Source organism: Geospiza fortis, unplaced genomic scaffold (assembly GCF_000277835.1).
Source record: "Geospiza fortis unplaced genomic scaffold, GeoFor_1.0 scaffold121, whole genome shotgun sequence".
NCBI lineage: Eukaryota > Metazoa > Chordata > Aves > Passeriformes > Thraupidae > Geospiza > Geospiza fortis.
Genome location: NW_005054346.1, coordinates 3069452 through 3088559, shown reverse-complemented (window position 1 = coordinate 3088559; position 19108 = coordinate 3069452). Strand labels below are relative to the sequence as shown.

The 19108-nt window shown below is 39.2% G+C and overlaps 2 protein-coding genes across 2 annotated transcripts in view; one reads left to right on the top strand and one right to left on the bottom strand.

The window, feature by feature from the left end:
- Window positions 1-9243, top strand: part of MTFR1 (mitochondrial fission regulator 1) — a 23451-nt gene extending 14208 nt beyond the window's left edge. The window contains exons 4-8 of the mRNA XM_005423044.2: window positions 479-597; window positions 3446-3687; window positions 5445-5706; window positions 5808-5976; window positions 7583-9243. Coding sequence (XP_005423101.1) covers window positions 479-597; window positions 3446-3687; window positions 5445-5706; window positions 5808-5976; window positions 7583-7642 — 852 coding nt within the window. The 3' untranslated portion in view covers window positions 7643-9243. The remainder of the gene's footprint in view (window positions 1-478; window positions 598-3445; window positions 3688-5444; window positions 5707-5807; window positions 5977-7582) is intronic.
- Window positions 9244-10849: 1606 nt separating this feature from the next.
- PDE7A (phosphodiesterase 7A) overlaps window positions 10850-19108 on the bottom strand; it is a 77504-nt gene continuing 69245 nt past the window's right edge. The window contains exons 9-14 of the mRNA XM_031058627.1: window positions 17423-17554; window positions 17029-17120; window positions 16271-16415; window positions 15334-15430; window positions 14282-14362; window positions 10850-12971 (exon numbers count right to left, since the gene is read on the bottom strand). Coding sequence (XP_030914487.1) covers window positions 12760-12971; window positions 14282-14362; window positions 15334-15430; window positions 16271-16415; window positions 17029-17120; window positions 17423-17554 — 759 coding nt within the window. The 3' untranslated portion in view covers window positions 10850-12759. The remainder of the gene's footprint in view (window positions 12972-14281; window positions 14363-15333; window positions 15431-16270; window positions 16416-17028; window positions 17121-17422; window positions 17555-19108) is intronic.

Sequence of the window (19108 nt, the reverse complement as noted above, 5' to 3'; positions counted from 1 at the left end):
TAGGGAAAGGGAAATTTTGGCAGAATTTCACTTTAAAAATAATACTAAATTAGAGCAAAATACTTAAGAAGTATTGGCAGCCTTAATGTCTTTTTTAACTACTGGTCATGAATATAATTTAAAAACATACTATTTGGGTTAGTATAGAAAACTGTGTGAGAATGTTGATGTTTGTTTGTCTTAAAGGTAACAATGTGCATTGGATTTTTAGTATTCATTAGCATCATGTGGTGGTGTATGTTGTTAGCCATGAACTTCTGTGAAGTGTTCAGCAGAATGGATTGAATAGTTTGAAGTCAGTGAAATTATTCTGGACTGAGCACAGGACAGAAATAAGTGTTTCAAGTCTACAGATGTGTTTTGTGCTTGTATGTGTTAATAGTTACATGTAGCCTCAGTAGAAATATTGGGTAACATAAATGTGACTTGGGCTGAAAGTATTGACTCTAAAACCTTCAATCTTGCCTTTAAAATCTAGCTAATTTCTCATGTCACGGAAGGAAACACTCCTGCTCACCTCAGAGAAGATGCAGTGCCCTCCTTTGCTGATGTGGGATGGATTGCTGAAGAAGAAGGTGAAGTCTCTACCAGGCTCAGGTATGTTTCCGGAATCTTCTCTCTGGACTTCTGAACTGAGAGGAAGAAACTTCACTTCTGTCCACTGAGACTCTACTGTGCATTATGAATTAACAGAGAGCACTTGAATGCTGGGAGAAGAGACAGAGGTAGGGTCTGGAAAATAGTAGAGGTTAGACTAATGGGATTATAAAATCAATATTTGTTGGAAAACATACAGGAGATTGACATTATACCAGGAAGACTCTGGATTTTATTTATTTAAGTATTGCAAAGAAATGTACACAATAGCTTCAAGCAGTGAAAATGTCTGCTGTGCTATGGCAAAATTGGTAACAGTGATTCTCCAATTCTCCTGAGATTGTCATTACCATGGGGCAGTGAACTGTACAGCTTCTCATTAGCAGCAATGGTCATTCTGGCAATCCAGTAATTGGCACATTGTTTTTCACCTTTCTGTTTAAGGCTCTGCAGTCTGCTGAGTACAGTGATAAAATTGTGGTTTGTGTTTCACATCTTTAATCTTCATAACAAAAACTGGCAGGGAAGCATGTGAGCACCTGTGTCCAGAATGCTGGGTAGGTACTGCTGTGTTGAACCAGGGGTTCTACACAGCTCTGTCACTGCATGAAACAGTTTGGCTGAAGGGATGAAGTTCTCTGTTCCATCCTACTCAGGTTGCTGCTCAGACTATGCAGAAACAAAAGTACAGTTCTGTAGTGCAAAGGAGATTTTTCTTCTAAACAAACTAATTTGTCAGAGAAGGGCACAGATTGTTGGCTTCAGAGATTACAGGAGGATACTGCAAAGCATAGCTTTGAAAATAGGTTAGTAATGACCTAGATGCCCTCCAACATGACTTGTTACAGTGAAGCTTTGCATAACAAACATTCTGGCACTGCCACATTAATTTCATAAACTCAGAGAGGAGTCACAGAAGTCAGCACTTGCTTGGGAAACACTGTTCCTGAAGTCTGTTTGATAGGAAGGAAATTAACTGTCCAATGCTGCTTTTGTTTGCACAGAAGTATTTTGTTTAAGGATTGAACTGTAAAGCTCTTACATTTAATGGAGACAACAGGGAGAATGGCTCTATGGTGCTTCAAAGAACCTACTGTGAAAGATATAGGACTGCATTTTTGCTAAAATGTCTGCATGGGAAGGGGGAAGCAGGGACAGATGAATGTGGGATGGGACTAAAATAATCCTGCAGATACACAGTGACCTTAAGGCAAACAGCTTATGATGGAGCACAGGAAGTGAATTACTTAGCAAATATGACTATTTCAGTGTGCACTGTTTATTACATCTGTGCACGGTATTAGTAGTGGAGCTGGTATGCATTAGGTGTTTTCCAGGCATTTGAAATTCTCCGTTTCGACAGGATCACATAGGTGTTACTGTTCAATATTTATCCACTGTAAAATTTAGTAAACAGTCTTGCAGACAGAGATTTTTTTCTGTGAATACAGTTTTATACAGGAAACAACTAAATGACAAATCATTTTTCCTCTACCCCTAGTCAGAGTAATAGTGCCAACTCAGGCATAGTATTTTTCCATAGTGTTAGATTCTAGTCAAGACATCTCTATTACTGCTCTGAGCGGAAAATACCCTTTGTTGTTTAGCTATTCCTCTCCTTTAAAGAATTTCTGGCAGGCAGGTTTTAAGGAGTGAAGTGACCACTGGCTTCCTTCCACCTTTCTTAGAGAGAGCAGGGAGGTGGCTGCTATAGGAGGTGTCCTCTTCTCAGCTTGAGTTGCTCTCTATTCCTGTCTAGATAACACCACCTAAATTTCAGCATCCATGATAATATTCAATTCTCCTTGATCAAATTTCTGCAAGGTGTGCTGAAGGTTTTTGTCAGTGTCATAGAAGACTTAAATGTGTGTCTAATCTTGGTTTGATGTGGTCAGAGCACAGGGCTTGTTCTAGCCTTAAATCTTGGCTCTTCCTTTAGGTCTAGCACAGCTGCATTTCTAACATGATGAGCACCCACAGTAGCTCAATCCACTCATCCAGAGTGATGGGGCACTTGGGCTGAGTTAGCCTGGAGCCATTCTACCCATTTCAAAAAGTCCTTTTACCAGGCCCTATTCCCATTCTCCTGTTTAAATAAACAATGGAATCCTGGCATGCCTGAGAAGTTTGGAGATTAACATCAAGGAGGATTGAGGAGTTAAGTATGTGGCCACATTTTGTGTTTTAAAGTTTATGATGATTTGTTGTCGTCAGTCCTTATCAGTTCTACTTACAGAATCATAGAACAGCTTACATTGGAAGGGACCTTTAAAAGCCATCTAGTCCAAGCCCTCTGCAGTGAGCAGGGACATCTTTAACTGGATCGGGTTCCCAGTGCTGCTAATATTGGAAAAATTTTTTTTAAAATTTTTTTAAAATTCAGAAATCCAAACAGTACAAAAAAATGTCCTGGGGAACCAAGAGACTCTTCTTTCTCTTCTTTCTTCAAAGGAATCAACTGCAAATGGCTATTTGCTGCCCATGGGGAAAAATGGTAGCATTTAAGGGAAGAAGAATCTTAATTCAAATGAAATGTACAATAGGTTTGAGGCAGAGAAATAGATTGGGACGGGAGGAAATGTATTCCTTTTTTTTTTTTTTTTTCCTGAAACCAAGGGTTCTACAAAATGTTGTCTGGGAGAAGAGAAGAAACACAGTTCATGATGCGAAGAGAAAGGATGTGAAGCTCTTATTTACCTTAAACTATTTAAGGTTTTGATGGAAGTGATTTGTATAAAAAAATTCTGAAGTCAGGTCTTCAACTTGTACCCCTGATTTGTTGGTAACATCGCTTTAGTCTTTGTCTATTTCAAAGTCCTTAGAACATGTTGTGATATGTTTGTTACAGGTCAGAAGTTTGGTTAAAAACAACCCAGCCTCCTCTAGGTGAAGCACACCATTCCAGGAAGCCCCCACTCAGACAAACGTCCTTGCAGAGCCCGGCGGGAGAGGAGCCAGTGCCCAGGATTGCAGTGATGGCAAACGAAGAAGCAATGCAGAAGATCAGTGCCCTAGAAAATGAACTGGCCTCTTTAAGAGCACAGATAGCCAAAATTGTAACCTTGCAAGAACAGCAGAACTTGACAACAGGTACTAAATTTGCTGCACTCTTAGTAAAAATTACTTCATTAATATATTCCTTTTATAATTACTACTGTGTTAATTCTTTTTTTCTGAGATACTGCAACCGAACACTTCTCCATATTGTTTTGGTTAGTTTGGCACAATAACCAAGGGGTACAGAATAGGTCTTGAAGACAAGTGACTTGCCAGATTTTCTGTATTTTTTAGTATTCCTAAAGTCGTCATGTTTGTCTGTAAATCTGCCAGAGCTCTGAATCTGTGAATGAGTAAAGAAGTATTAAACAGCTTTCAGAGCAAAGCTCATGATAAACATGATGGCTTAAACCAAACTAAAAGAATGTAACTTAATTACTGACACTGAAGTCTTTCCATTCAGTGAGGAAATAGGCTCTCTGATATCATTAAGTATTCATACAAGATGCTAATTATGCTTTTGGAATATGTAATATACATCTCAAGTAACAGAAAAGGCAATTAATTGTTTACTGCAATAATCTCTGGGACCAGACACATTGTCCATATGGAACCAAAAGTGGTGCACTGTTTCTGGTAGTAAACAGAATCATTCTTTTCCTGGATTTCTTTCTCCTCTTTCCATCACCTCTGACTCCTTTCAGTTTTAAGTCTTCAGAGATTAGCAGGAGAGGGCCCTTGTCTGCTGCAGATGACAGGCATTTGGTTGTTACTCTTTCCTAAGGTCACTTAACAAGTACAGCTTTGCCTATGTTTGTGTATAAAATCATATTGTGATTTTTCAGATGCTCCTTTAGCTGTTAACTGATAGGAGTTACTTTATTGTTCCTAAACTGCTCATATTCAAAACTATGAAAGAGTTTTAAGGATCACCTGGTTTCACTCTTGAATTTTAATTATTGGGGGGAGGGTGGGGGCATGTGAAATAAGTATAAGCTTTTTTGTTCTCCCCCTTTACCTCTATTTAGTAGGGAAATTAAATTTTTATTTTATCATCTTTATCTCCCTCTTGTGGTAGAACGTGGTAATGATGCTGTATGTTTTCCTGCAGATACACAGAGTAGACTCTTCTGTTTTATTTCTATAAATACCTTTACACACTTTATACTCCAAGGCTCAAAACTCTGGTTTGATCGGATTTTTCTCGGTTTTTTTAAAGGTGAAATTAAACAGAGGTTTCTTCATTTATTTGTCAGGTTATTACTGTTACTGTATTTATAACAAATTTTTACCTAAAGCATACATGGAACTCAAAATCAAGATTATTGTGAGAATCTCTGTGAGTAGAGACAGATGAGTAGCTGGCCTAAAAATCCTCAACCTCAGGCAGCTTCAATTCAATAAGCTTCAATTTAAGCACTGTTTGAGCTCTGAAATTTGCATTGAAAAATCTTGTATGGTAATTTCTTACTTGTGATGATAAGTAGGGAGAAACACTGCTCCTGTGTCAGATTGTGACTGCCAGCTCAGTAGCTGCCTCTGAGAAGAAAGGGAAATACTGGTAACATCAGAGGCAGAACATAACCAGATGTCATGGAATCTGTCCCACTGCAGTAAGGACACAAATGCACCTGGAATTAGGACTGCAATGTCAAAGGACACTTCTAACTTTTCAAGAAGGATTTTTTAGCTGAACCTGCTTAGGTGGTTTAGGAGTGAAGAAGTTACAATCTAAAGGTGGTAGAGGGGACTCAATTAAAGTTACTACAGTGATTTTCTTACCTGAGCATTTGTGACATGTGAAGGGTAGTCACAAGTAAACTGACTTGCATTGCATGTTTTATTTGTAGTTGGGCCAAGTCCACTTGCTTCAGCTGCTGTCCCTGTTGCACCTCCATCACTGCCACCACCTCCTCCTCCTCCTCTGCCTCCACCCCCTCCCACAAGTCTGGGTCAGAGTAAGTCTGCAATTGATCTCATTAAAGAGAGGAAAAACCAAAAAATGAACGCTGGCCAGGATGTGGTGGAAGATGGGCCAAAGAAGCCTGAAGTACCAAACATGCTAGAAATCCTCAAAGACATGAACAGTGTGAAACTGCGCTCGGTGAAAAGGTAATAAATGTCCATATACCAAGACTGGCATTAATGATTTGGTTTTGTGACTCAAAACTATTTCAGGGTGAGACAGATGCTGATACAATTTTCTTTTCTAGATCCTTAGAAGGTACAAAACCTAAAGTGTCTCAGCCTGCAGATCCAGCAACATTAATAGCAGAAGCTCTCAAAAAGAAATTTGCGTATCGATACCAAAATGAAAGCCAAGGTGAAACAGAAACAGTGATTCCAAAGGCTGAAACAAAGACACAGGCTGAGGTAGTGCTGGTGAGTATTTTGATTCTGAACACATCCTTCAACTAAATTATAGTTGTGCAAACCAACGTACATCTTTCTGCTAACATGTGTAGGCGTTACACAAGTTAGCATCTCATTTGTTAGGTCCACAAAACCCTGTGAAGTACTGCTGATATGCCAGGACTTTGGGCAATGAAATGTTTGTAGTGGCAAGTCTTAGTATTGTGTACTGTCTTGGCCCTAGCTTTAAAAAGTCCTGTTACAGTTTTGTTATTTTTTTAAAACAAAAATGTTTTCTGTTGCCACAGCATCTGATATTCAGAAAACCATTGCTAAGGGCTCACATCGAATCCAGTCTGAACTGAGTTGCCTGTTGCTACCAACCTTAACCATTCAGCTGGTGCAGGTGAAACTTTGAAGCAAAATCAGGAAACATATCAGACATTCCTAGGGATTTGGAAAATAAATTGTTCAGAATGCCTGCTGGATCTTGGTTCTTTGGTTATAGGGAGTTTCTTCTAATAATTGGAAATGCTGAGCATATGAAAGCAGTTTCTTTATAGTGTGAGAATGTTAAAATGAAACTGTATTTGAAGTCTACCTCCTGGCACAAGTTATTAATGGCTTCTAGTTTATTTCAGATAGATTTGAATTTGGTTTTTAAGCAGTGAACATTCAAAATACAAGTCTCTATCAATGTACACTTAAAAGCCAGCCTGGTATAGATCAGTTTTGTTTGTCAGCAATCCTTGAAGCCTTGTGCTATGGAACCAGAGAGGAAGAGTAAAGAGGGGTTTTTTTCATTTGTGCAATCGAAAAAATGTATATTAAAGTCCAAAAGCTGGTTCTGCTCTGAATTAAGTTTTAAGGAAAATAACATTTTGTTGCCACAAATCTCAGGACTTTTGAGTACCTCAGCTAATTAATGTTGACTTACTTGCCTTTTGGCCTCTACTGGTTTATTTCTATAATGTTCAGGCTGTTCTTCTCAAATAAAAGGCTAGATGTTTCCCAAGAATTAATCCCATTTCCTCAGCATCTCTGGTGCATTAAGGAGAAGAACACAAGTTGGCAATATTTATTCAAACAGGGCTTTTTCATTATTTTCTATTTTTGAAATTTACAATCCACCTTTTGAGGTAAAAGATCATCAAGTTCTCAAGAGCTAAGAAAGCAAGATTTTCATTAAATAATAGAATGTTGATCCATAAGGAGCTAATAAAATCTGTCCATCAGTTACTTAACAGTATCTAACTTTGTTAGATCAGACTTGTATGACAGTTTTGAAAGAGACTTGCACAGAAACACAGGGTAGAGTAAGAGCAGAAGCACTGTTAAACTGCTGCTGGAATACTTGGTTGTCAAGGTGTAGGGACAGCTGTGTCTATCTCATTTCACTGTGCTGGAGCAAACTGCCTCCAGCCCTGCTCCAGCAGGTCGTTGGCTCCCTCCTCTGAGCAATTTCAGCTGTTGCTAATGCAAGTTTCCCCTTACTTTGTGACACCCACATACAGAGAAGCAGGTGATAAAGGAAATTATTTCTGCCCAGGTTCTGCTTTTACTACTTGGATGGATAAGTAGTTCAACAAGGGGTGTGTTGAAAGCAATCTGAACATGTTTCTGGTTTTCTTTCCAGTTTGGACCACACATGCTGAAGTCTACAGGAAAGATGAAGACTTTAATTGAAAAATCTTAGTGTTAAAGATTATTCTGCAAAAGACTGTTAAGCTGCTTTGTATAAAATATTTTATGTTGCAAATAGCACTAGTACTGAGAGGTCTTTTTTTACAGCCCAGAAAGATCTAATGTGAAATGCAGAAACGAGGCACTAAACATGTTTGTATGTAGGTGATTTATCAAGGGGAATAAATTGGACCATTATACTCAGGTATTAATTTTGTATTCAAGCTTGGCTTTCCACTCAGATTTATGTGATGGATTTAGTTCATTAACACTAAGTTATATATACAGCATTTTTGTGCATAACTGACCAGCTTAAAAATTTGTGTACATGTTAATAATGATGGTGATACATCCTTAAGTTAATACCAGTTTTATGTGAGCTCTACCTATAATTTGCACAACATTGTGTAATTTTGTACTGAAATCTTCATGTTGAAGTCTTTCTTTTAAACTTAACTGTAGCAAATTTTTAGCCCAAAGAAAACCTGGAGACACTCTGCTTTTTACTGACACAAAGTGAAAACTTGAACCTGCTGCAGAGGTCCTAAATTTAAAAAAAATCCCTAAATTATACATAGTACATTTTTGTGCAGCGTTTTTTGTTTGTTTCACCTCAGCTTGCAAGGGTAAGGGAGTAAAACGTGCTTGCATCATCCTGTGGCCATTATCAAGAGTAAAATCATGCTGTGGGAGCCTCTGTCAGAAGGTAGTCAAGGGAATTTGAAATAGGCAGTAAATAGCAGATTAAAATAACAAAGAGTATGTGTTAGTGCTGTAGGTGAGAAAACAAAGGTACAGAGTACTGTGGGGTGCAAGTTGCCAAAAGCAGCTCATCTGAGCTGCTCTAGGAGATGCTCATGGACACCTTCTGCCCAGCTTGGCTCCCTGGGTAGGTTCCTGGCAGATGGGGCTTGCACAAGCCCTCCTGGCCCTTTTTGCAGGGAAGAGATGGGATAAGCTGTTGCCTGTGGCCCATTTTCCAGGGGATGCCCGTCTGATGCAGCAGCTGTTTCCTGCCACACCTGTACCAACCACCTGAACTCATGTTCTCCACAGGTGTAGAAAGGCTCAAGCTGAAAGTACAAGTCAGGGTGAAAAAAGCTGTTCAGGAACCAAGAGCTGCAGCTGAGGTGCACCCTGAAACACAGCCATGGTTTGCTCTGACCATGGATGAGCATTGAAAACGCTGAGCTTGGGTATTTTTGGTGCTCTAAGCTGATCCCGGCTACTGGGACAAGTACAACTGCCTCTGGGAGCTTCTGTTTGCCAGGAAAAGACAAAAGCAGCACTTTTTAAATGAAGACAGATGAATGGCTCTGACAAGGTTACTGAAGATGGGGAAGCTTTGCTGCTTATAACTGGAATGTAGGTTGTACATGGAGGAGCTTTGTTTTCTGGTGTGGAACTTGAAATGGTGTTAATACGTACACAATGTAACTTCCTTCCAAAGTGCTCTGCCATCAGTCCTACTGATTGGTCACTCAATCCTTCCGTTCTTTTAAGTGCCTTTAAAACACCTTGGTGAAAGTTAACGTTGGTTTTAAGTTTTGTATTTTATGCTCTATTGTCACTATATAAAATTAAAAGCAGATAAAATAAAGATGCCATATTTGATTTGTGGTATTCTACAAATGATAGCAGCCACAAAAATGGAAGTTTCCATTCTGTTACAGAGACTATAAATCAGTGTAGTGACAACCTCCTTGTAGTGCTCCTCCAGGGCTGGTTTGCTTACCTTGCTGCACAGCAGGAGTAACAGGAGGGGTGGCTGTGAAACAGCCCTGCACTGTTAATTCAGCTGCATGTTGGTTAAACAAACAAACAAACAGTGGTTCTCAGGAGCCAGTGGGGCATTTATGCCTCACCACAAGGATAGCAAGAAGGGACTTGTTCAACAGCCTCTCTGTCCCCTGGTACACTCCGTTCCTCTGGCAGCCCAGTTAAATCATTAATCTGTAAAATTCAAGATGTCACTTGCCTTGTTAAACCAGGCTAAAGCATGAGAATCATCCACACCAGACACTGCTCACCTGAACTGGGGTATCCAGCACCAGAAATGAGGTGAGCTTTAGCAGTGATATGAAATTACTGCAGAAGAAATGTCATCTGTGCCAGAAAATCACTAAGTTGCCATCAAATAACTTATCTTCCACTGTACCTTAATGTGTATCTTTTTCCTTGAAATTGCACACAGTGCCACTGCCCACAGAAAAACACCTCAAGTGCTCAAACTAAGGCCACCCATGGAGGCTGGGCCCCCTTGGCCATGGCCTGAGGCCCTCAGTTGTGTCTGTCTGTGTCCAGAACAATGCTGGGAGCAGATCTGGGAACAGCTGGGGGGCCTGGCCCCTTCCCCAGCAGAGCTCTGGGCTCCAGGGGCTCCCAGGGGCCGTGGGGCCCTCGCTTCTGTGCCTAGCGTGCGTGGGCTCTCAGCTCTCACGTGAAATGCTGAAGCTGCAGGAATGTTAAAGTTCAGTGTGGATTTGTAGAGGGCACTCCAAGCCAGCATGGAAAAAGCATTTTTCTTATTTCAAGTCCAATGACAGACGCTTTCACATGCATGAAGAGGTGGGATTAGAAGCAGTCTTTCTACTGGTCTGGTAGACAGACCCCTTTCCAGGTAGGGTGGCTTGGAATAAAACTACTCCTCCTATTTTACATTTTGACAAGCTCTTCTGGGTCCTGTCAGAGCAAAGGACAGCAAGTTTGCACAATGTTAAAAATCACAGGCTCTTTATAAATACTATGTTGAAATACTCCATATACCTATTTGTTACATTATTAATTTTCATTAAAATTACATATTAACATATGCCTGTAACAAGTAGCAAAACTTAAAATGTAGTTGATGTTCTTTAAACCAAGTTCATTTTTTTACAAATGTGTCACAGAAGGCATCATCAGGCTGATCTTAGTTGTCATTTTGAAAACAGCTGCAAGTCTGGCACGTTGCATTCAGAAAGGTCCAAGAGGAATCAGTACTTTCCCACATTTAACCCATTTAAGTCTGGCTCTGTACTAAGTTTCTCTCAGTTTCTCTGTGCTAAGTTACACACAGTTCTTACCTCCGTGTTCTCCCAGCTTCAAGCACCCTTTCAAAGGCAGCCTCTCCTGAAAATTACAACCAGAGCTCATTGTCCCATCTGGTCCTTCTGTGTTGGAGTCAACATCAAGAACTTGCACTGACAGCGAAGGAAGGAAGTTCACGCAGGCTCAAAAGAATGGTTTCATTAGAAATTTATTTCATTAAACATGGCCACTTTGAGATTAATGATACTACTTCAGGGAACATGAAAGAATAATAAACAGTTTTAGAAGGGAAACAATCAGGTAAGTCAGGATTTGCTTTTCAAACAGTAAAAGGCCAAGCTCCAAGAGGCAATAAATTTTGGCATATGAGGACTAGTATTTTCAAATCCAAAGTTGGCTTAGTTTTACAGTGGAAGCTGACTGCAACCTTAGCTACCTTTCCACAACGCTGGACTCAGTCATAACTTAAATGTACAGGAGCATAATGTGAAAAGATTTTGTTTTATTAATTAAAAGTTAACAGCAACAGGCACATATTAAAATGAATATGGCAAAGCCTTTACAAATGGCTTTACGCTGAAGCTCTCTTCCAAAAATGGCTGTTGCAACAAACTGTAAACAGAATTAATAAACAGTCTTTTACAATAATAACAGGGAAATACAAATGAACTAAAAGAAAGCACCAGTTTCTCAAACTAGATTACAGTTGTGCTTACTGTACTTAAAACAATGTAAAACAAATTACAAAAATGGAATGTTTTAAGTTTAAAATTAGTCCTTTAATTTTGTCCTAAAAAACATTTTTTCCTTTTCCCATCAAAAACCCATCAGTGGGTAATGTTTCAGTAGAGGGAGGAATACGTAAACAATGCACTTTTTTTATTATTTTTTTTTCAAATCAAAAACAAATTTGGTCACTTAGCTTTGTGCATAGTTTAAGGCATCTGTAGCAATTTGTTACAGTTTCCTCCCCAGTGTGGCTGTTCATGAAATTGTCACATTCTAAAAGAATAAATTAAAAAAAAAAAAAAGAAAAAGAAAAAATGTTGCCGTTCAAACCCTTCCCCGAGCCCTCCCACCCTCCCCCATCCCAAAGGTACTCACACACCCACACATACACACACGCTGCAGCGAAAGGGGCATTTGTACCCTTGTTCTGAAGGACACGCTTCCCATCCCACTTTATTTCAGATTGGCAAATACCCTGAGCTGATTATGGTGTTTAGACATTCCACCTTTTTCTTGCATGTGCAGTTCAAGTGTACAATAGTGAGAACAACATGCGATGTTCCCACTGCAGAATCGCAATGCAGTTCGGACGCTTCCCCCCCACCCCTTCCCTTCCCAGATTCAGAAGTGTTTTTTCGCTGTTAAAAAATTGCATTCCCATACAGCACTGGAGTAAAGCTTGGCTGTGCTCTATGATGAATGCTCAGTTCCCAGTGCACAAACAAAATTATGGCAAATGGGAGGCTTTTCTGGCATCCAAAGAAACAAGAGCTGCAGTCTCAAATTTGATCTTTTTCTTTTAAAAAAGCAAAAAACCCAAGTTAGTGGTTCCTTCACAGCCATGCGCAAAGGTTAAGTCTAGAACCGACAGTTTCAGAGTACATTTGTAAACATCGAGTCTTGCCAGAGGCAGCAGAGGATGGGCACTTCACATTTCCGTATTAAAACAGGGACTGAGTGGAAGGTATGCTTTGAACACATTTATGCAAGTCTTGCTAAATTCCAAGGGAGTGGAACAATCCATGTCAAGTCTTAGATTTGAAGACCGTATTCCAAATATCATGAGAAAACCCAAGCCAGGGGGCACGGCGACGCTTCCGTCCCGTTGCTCCGAGGCTCGGTTGCTGCTGTGCTTTGCATATTCGAGGTTCCGAACGACAACCAACTGAGGCGGGTGCATATTGCTCTATGTTCAGGTCTGGCGGCTTAAAAAAATTCTGGGTCAAATGGTCTGTGTCAAAGGAAAACTTGGAAATAAATAATGCTGGCATCATTTTACCATTCTACCAAAACCTAGGGCTGGCATGTGTCTCCTTGAATCCAACCGTGCGGATACTGAGGGAAGAGGCAGTTTTGTCATGGAGATTGAGGTCAGGACAATCGAGGTTCCTGAGGTAAAATGTCTGAGTCCATTTCCTCAAAAGTGGGGTCAACATCGTCACCGCTGCCCAACTGTTCCCTCTGCACTCCCTTCCAGCTTGCCTTGTTCAGTCCCAGGTGGCCAAGCATTGTCTGAGACAGCCTCGTGTTGGAAAACCGGGCCCATTCCCCAAACAGTGGTTCCACTAAGTAAGTCATAAAGCCTTCAAAAACAAGCAAACAGAGGCAGATTAAATAAAAAAACAATACAGAGAAAAAGTAAAATACTCAAACTAAATACTTTAAATAGCATTTATTAGCAAACAATAAATGTGTCAAGCTACTATTCTCCAATGTGCATTTAAATATTCATTTAAATATTTTTGGCATCTTTACAAAAAAAATCTCTCAAAATGTAAAAGATTTTACTAATCAGTCAGAAGAACAGCAATACACTGCATTACAAATTACTCTCTCTTTCACAGCAATGGCCAAATGAAGACAAATACTGGACAATATGGAAGGGGAGTGAAATCTAAACATCAGCAACTAAGTCAGACAATTTAGAAAACCTGAAATTCTAAAAGATTTTATAATCAATTGCCCTTCAGTGTGCCTGAATTATACTACACAGGGGAAAAAAGAATATATTGTTTTCACAATACTAGGGTGACTAAAAATCTAAAAATTTTAAAAACTTTTTAAACAAGGCCACAAAACAATACATTGATGTACTTTGTGAGTATGCACATGTTCATTTATTTGTAATGTCTGTTTATATGAAGCAAAAATATCAATGGTAAGATAGCCAAAACTGAGTCTTTTAATTTAAAAATATATGATTTCCTAGCATTCTAAATTAAACAGTGCAGCTGATTGAACATACCAGCTTTTGTGTCAATCTAAAGCATTAATTCATTTTGTGCTTGTTGTTAAATTTGTTCTTTTCTTTTACTATGTTTTAACTGAGTCCCACTTCATCTCCATGATCAACTTTTATTAAAATTAACTATAAAAAGACATTTTACTACTGAAATCCAAGTCAGGTTAGCAAAAACTATTAATATAATGGCTACCACCATTCTCCATCACATCTCTGCCCACCACCCTCCTTAAAGGCTGTATTTAAAGGGAATGCTGACATTCCAAAAAGCTAAACCCAGCATGCCCAGTTGTGACAAGTTCACTGCAAAAGGCACCCAAGACCCTGTGGCAAGGGGAAGGGACCCTCCTCTTCCCAAAACACCCTTCCAATGAGGAAAGTTCTGGGCAGCAGTGTGGAGAAGTCAGACAGCTGCCTCCCACACTGCACCTGCTCTGGGAGGAAACAGAGGGGCTCCAGGACTGTCAGGGCAGCACCGTTCATAAACAATCCAAGACAGGTTATGTAGCAAATAAAAATAAAATTGCTGTTTATAATAAATTGCTGCCGTACACAGATTATGTTCAGCCTCTAGGAAATGTATCCAAAAGGTGGTTTTTTTCAAATTGCATGCTGAAAGAAATCTACTAAAATGAACTGTATTGCAGTTACCAATCTGGATGTTGGCAATAGTTTCTGTCTGTCGGTCACAAAGTGGACTCACACCCAAGTGATATTTTTTTTCAATATCACCTAAAGAAACAAAAGTATAATGCAACCATTAAATCATCAAGTCCCAACCAAATCAAACACTTAACAGAAGTGAGCTGTGAGTGTTGGTTACCCTGCAGCTGGTGGAATGCATTTACTTCCCAACTCCCAAAAAAAACCAAGCAGATCTGTCAGACTAACAACTTACAACTATTGTATTTAAATACTTGGTATTTTTCATCAAACAGTAATTACAGAAACCCCATAGAACCACAAGTTTCCTGAAGGATTACCATCCTCTTTCCTGCAAAACCTACACTGTCATAGAAATGACAAATTAATCCCCTCTCAGCAATATGGAAGAGGATAGCTTAGCTTTCAGAAATTTCTCGCTAAAGGCAATTTGTGTTTCTGCTTCCCCATCACCTTTATCTAAGATTAAGTCTCACATGATTAGCATCAAATAAAGCAGTTTGTTCCCCATTTACCATATTCACGTGCAAATTAGCAGGTCTCAAGTCCACCAAACTACCCTTAATTTTATTATAAAACAATTTAATAACAATGGAGCAAATTCACTCCATTTGCCAATGAAAGGCTTTATTAACTGCTTACAGAAGTAGTCTAAACTGCACAGTAACTAAAAATCTCCCTGGCTCTTACCTGCTTACCAACAGGCCTCACAGCTGAAGCTTAAATATTGACACATGATGAACATATTCCATAATTTGCTGAAACCACTAGGGCAATTTTAAAGTGGCCATAATTATTAATCTGCAGCACCTTTCAGCTGAAGGATGTATTGCATCAGCCATTTTAGGTTCAGATTCTAAGCAGATTCTCTGCTGAGTTTTAGTAACTCTGACCTCTTGCAGGAGACACAACCCACGAAAGTAGAAAATTCCTATACTGTACATCTCTGTTAGTGCAAAATATAAATGGACTAGGGCTCATGGACACTCTCTCCACACTGAATACATGATATACTAACAGATACTTCTACTCTTACTTGCCTTGATGGAAGAACTCCTCTGTTACTTTCTCACTCCACTGCTTGCTCAGCTCCCATGTCCGACAGGGGTTACAAATATCTGCGCACTTCAAAGCCATCTAACAAGTTAACACACAGTGTTACATCATCTTTTCTTCAACTCAAGTGCCTGTAATTACTTAACTCTTGAGAGCAGATTATTTTAGGTTTTGTGAATAACAAACCTACCTACCACTTGTGCTCCAAAGTTATGTTCTGTAATATTTAAAAAACACTCAGGGAATTGTGAGATCTCATGATCACCCCTGAGTAATATGGAAATTCAGTCAACTCAAAGTATTTCAGGACCACTATATTTAGTATACTCACTGGTACAGGAACCAAAAATAACTTCAGAAAAAGAAGCATCAAAGCAAGCAAGCCGTGGTTTCCATTTCTGGCTCTCATGCTTGTATTTTTAGCAATAGTTTGCACAAGACAGAACTTCTCATCTGTTTGTCCACTTTCTCTTATAGCCCACAATATGAACCTAGTAAGAAAATGCCTACAAACCTAAGAAGATTCGCAAGGGTTTTGTTTTTAAAGTTTGCTAAAGCTCACTAGCACAACTGCAAACTGATTCACAACAGCAGTGTTTTCTTTCTCCAAAATATGTTCTGACAAAGCATTTCACAGTTCTGAGGCTGCAATGGAGTTGTTAGAAGAGCTAAACCTTGTCTTGGAAACACCTCAATTCAGCAGCTCCAAGTTATCAGACGTACCAACACACACCAGCACTTGGGAGAAGTGCTGGCTGTGGGAACTGAAGTGGAGGGAACAACCTCTTTGTAATGGAACAGAAAGACTAAAAGACAGTTCTGCTCCATTTTGAAAGGAGGAGAAGGCCTGGCAGAAGCACTTAAAGTAAATTAGTTTTTCCACTAAAATGCTGTTTTCAAAAATACGAGGAGGAAGTTTACCTGTAAGATGAAGTGACGATGGTTTGCATTCTCTAAACATAGATCTCCTCTATCCAAATGGGATCGGAACATGGACAGGTACTCGTTTTGTTGGCTGATGTCTGTGGCAAGAATGAGATCACCTATCTGGCTCTCCATCAGCTGCCTGAAATAACAAACATTCAAAAGCATATCGTTTATGAACAACAGTCATCACTAGATCTACATGGCATTTTATCATATTTATTATTATAGAAATACAAGCTTTATAATAAGCATTTTCACTGAACTGTTTGTTTTCTTTTCCTGAAAAATTCCTGCAACATTCACAGAAATATCAGAATATTTCATTGGCAGCTTTCAGAAAGACTAAGACAGTTTTTAGCTTTTTTCCTCCCCCTCCTTTTTTTTTTTCCTTAAAAATGCACGAACTGATTGTCTCAAGATTATTTCTTGTTAAGAGTAGGTGAAGATGGTCTATTTTAAACTACAGTTGTGGTGGCAGAACGAGAAAAGACTGCCAAGTTTAGCCTGAACAGGTGCTTGACTACATGAACACACTCCTTCAATGTGCTTGCAATACATGTTATTTTCTGAGTATCACGTTGCACCATGAACTGCTCTACTCTACCAGCACAGTATCCAGGAATTCTTAAAATAGATCTCTATATTTTGTACTCAAAACTGCTGTGCAATAACTTATCTTGTTTTGCAGGGCTGTCTTAGTTGACAGATTGCTTCTATCTGAAACTAAACTATACTATGTGGTATAAACATACCTGTTTTCTAATGACATATGTGCAAATAAACCAGATTCTCTCAGCAACCCCACTGCCGATCTCCAGTGATGGTTCTCTAATACTGAGGTATTCTGTGAATTAAAAGGGAATAACACATATCAGTCAATGCCCTTTTCTTAGACTGAAGAGCTATATACAATTTGGCTGTGTTTTAGGGTTCGTGTTTTATTTTCTTCTTCTTTTTTGTTTTTCCCAGAGGTTAAAACCCACAAATCCTGAATACTTACTTAATTTGCACAATTTTTTATCCCAGTGACATGGAAACACTGTCTGCATTCCATCCTACCACTAGCTAAACACATCACAATTTATACTCCTTTTCTATACTCCTCTCCAAACCTGGTTTTAACAGAACAACTGATTTTATCCTTACCTTATATAAAGTCGCTAAATAATGATTTGTTTTAATTAGGAAAGGTTGGTTAACGCCTGGGTGATCCAAATCATGTGTGGCAGCTGCTATTAAACTAAGCAGGACATCCCACGGAGTTAAAGACTCAGAAAGCTGCAAGGCAAACCCAACAAATGTTAGTAATGCAATATGGCCTTAGAAAAAGTGCATGAATGCTTTCAGTAATTAACAGCCAATAGAAATGTGGAGAAAATCTTGAAGATGTAAAACTAACATTCCACTGACTTTTCACAGTATTTTCCCCCCAAAAGCTGCAAAATTTCAACAATGGTTTAAGCATTATTCTTTCTGAATGGCAAAGTCCACTCTTAAAAAATGCCAGGACACAAAATCCTTTGTGTCTGGTAATGAAGCACAATTCCTAACCAGACCTCATAAAAGCAGCAAATTCTTAAAATTAGCTCTCCCTCTCATTCACCAAGTCCATTTGTGTCTATTCTGCTTTAAATTCATATTAAATTTTAAACAGCATGAAAACCTTTCCTCCTAAGAGGAAGAAACTAATGCTCTGGAAGATTCGGAACTATTTAGAATGTATTTCTACTCTTATGCAAAATTGTATTTCAAGGTCTACCAGGACCAGAACCAAAGGAGGAAAATCTGCCACAAATAAATGTTTTCAAAGAGCGTGTCAATTAACTCAGCATGCATCTACATGGACTTACTGTCACTGTTCATAGGTGTTCCTTCTTGTGGTAGAGAGGTTTGAAAGTTTAAACTCAGTAACAAAGTCTAGTTTGCACTAAAACAGAGAGGACAGTTCTGCCCATATAAAGGTGAACTGCAGCAGACACCCTGCAAGGACAGAAGTTTATGTTCCCTGTTGCTTTTGCCATCTATCCCACCTCACATGTTTATTATGTACTTTAGTGCAACAGAGCTGTAGTTCAGTACACTGAACTGTAGCTGCACATGTTACTAAAAATACCAAGCCTATTCTTGTATCTGAAGCTTTACAAAACTTCCATCACGAGTATTAAATAAAAAATGCTCAGAGCTTCCAAACTGAATGCCATAAAAAAGCTCATCATGTACCAGCTCTGATCAGGCTCACTGCACCAATTGGTCTGAGAGCAGCACTGACAAACTGAGTGGGAGGAGTGGGCAAAGAGCCTCTGAAAAAGGTTTTATGGAGCCAAAATTTACTTGTTTTTACCTCAGAAGCAGAACAAGGAGCTATTCAAGGGAATACCAGATTGGTGATAATCTGCATCAAGGTAGATAACTTTTCATCTAGCTACAGAGCACTACAGCTTTCAATTTAATACAGAAGGACAGGACTTTGCCCTGAAACTGTTCAAGACATCACTTGAAGCAGCCTGACAGCAGTATAAGTAGTAGAAGAACAACCACTAAATTAGTTTAGCTCAAGGTCTGCCACTCTATCCTTTCTTAAAAAGAAAGCCAAAGAGAACTCCTAATGTATTGCTATGAACTGCATCTCGTAGAAGTAAACTGTTCAGAAACAGCTAAGATGAGCAAAGCAAGGGTAATGATAATTTATGGAAGAAAAAAACCACCCCAGATGACAAGTATACAGGTTTATTGTTGCCAGCTCTGACTCAGGCTACAATTCTATATAAATGCCTTGGGGCAAAGCACTATATTAAACAGCTGCAACTTTAATTCCCTGCTCTAGTTCAGCAG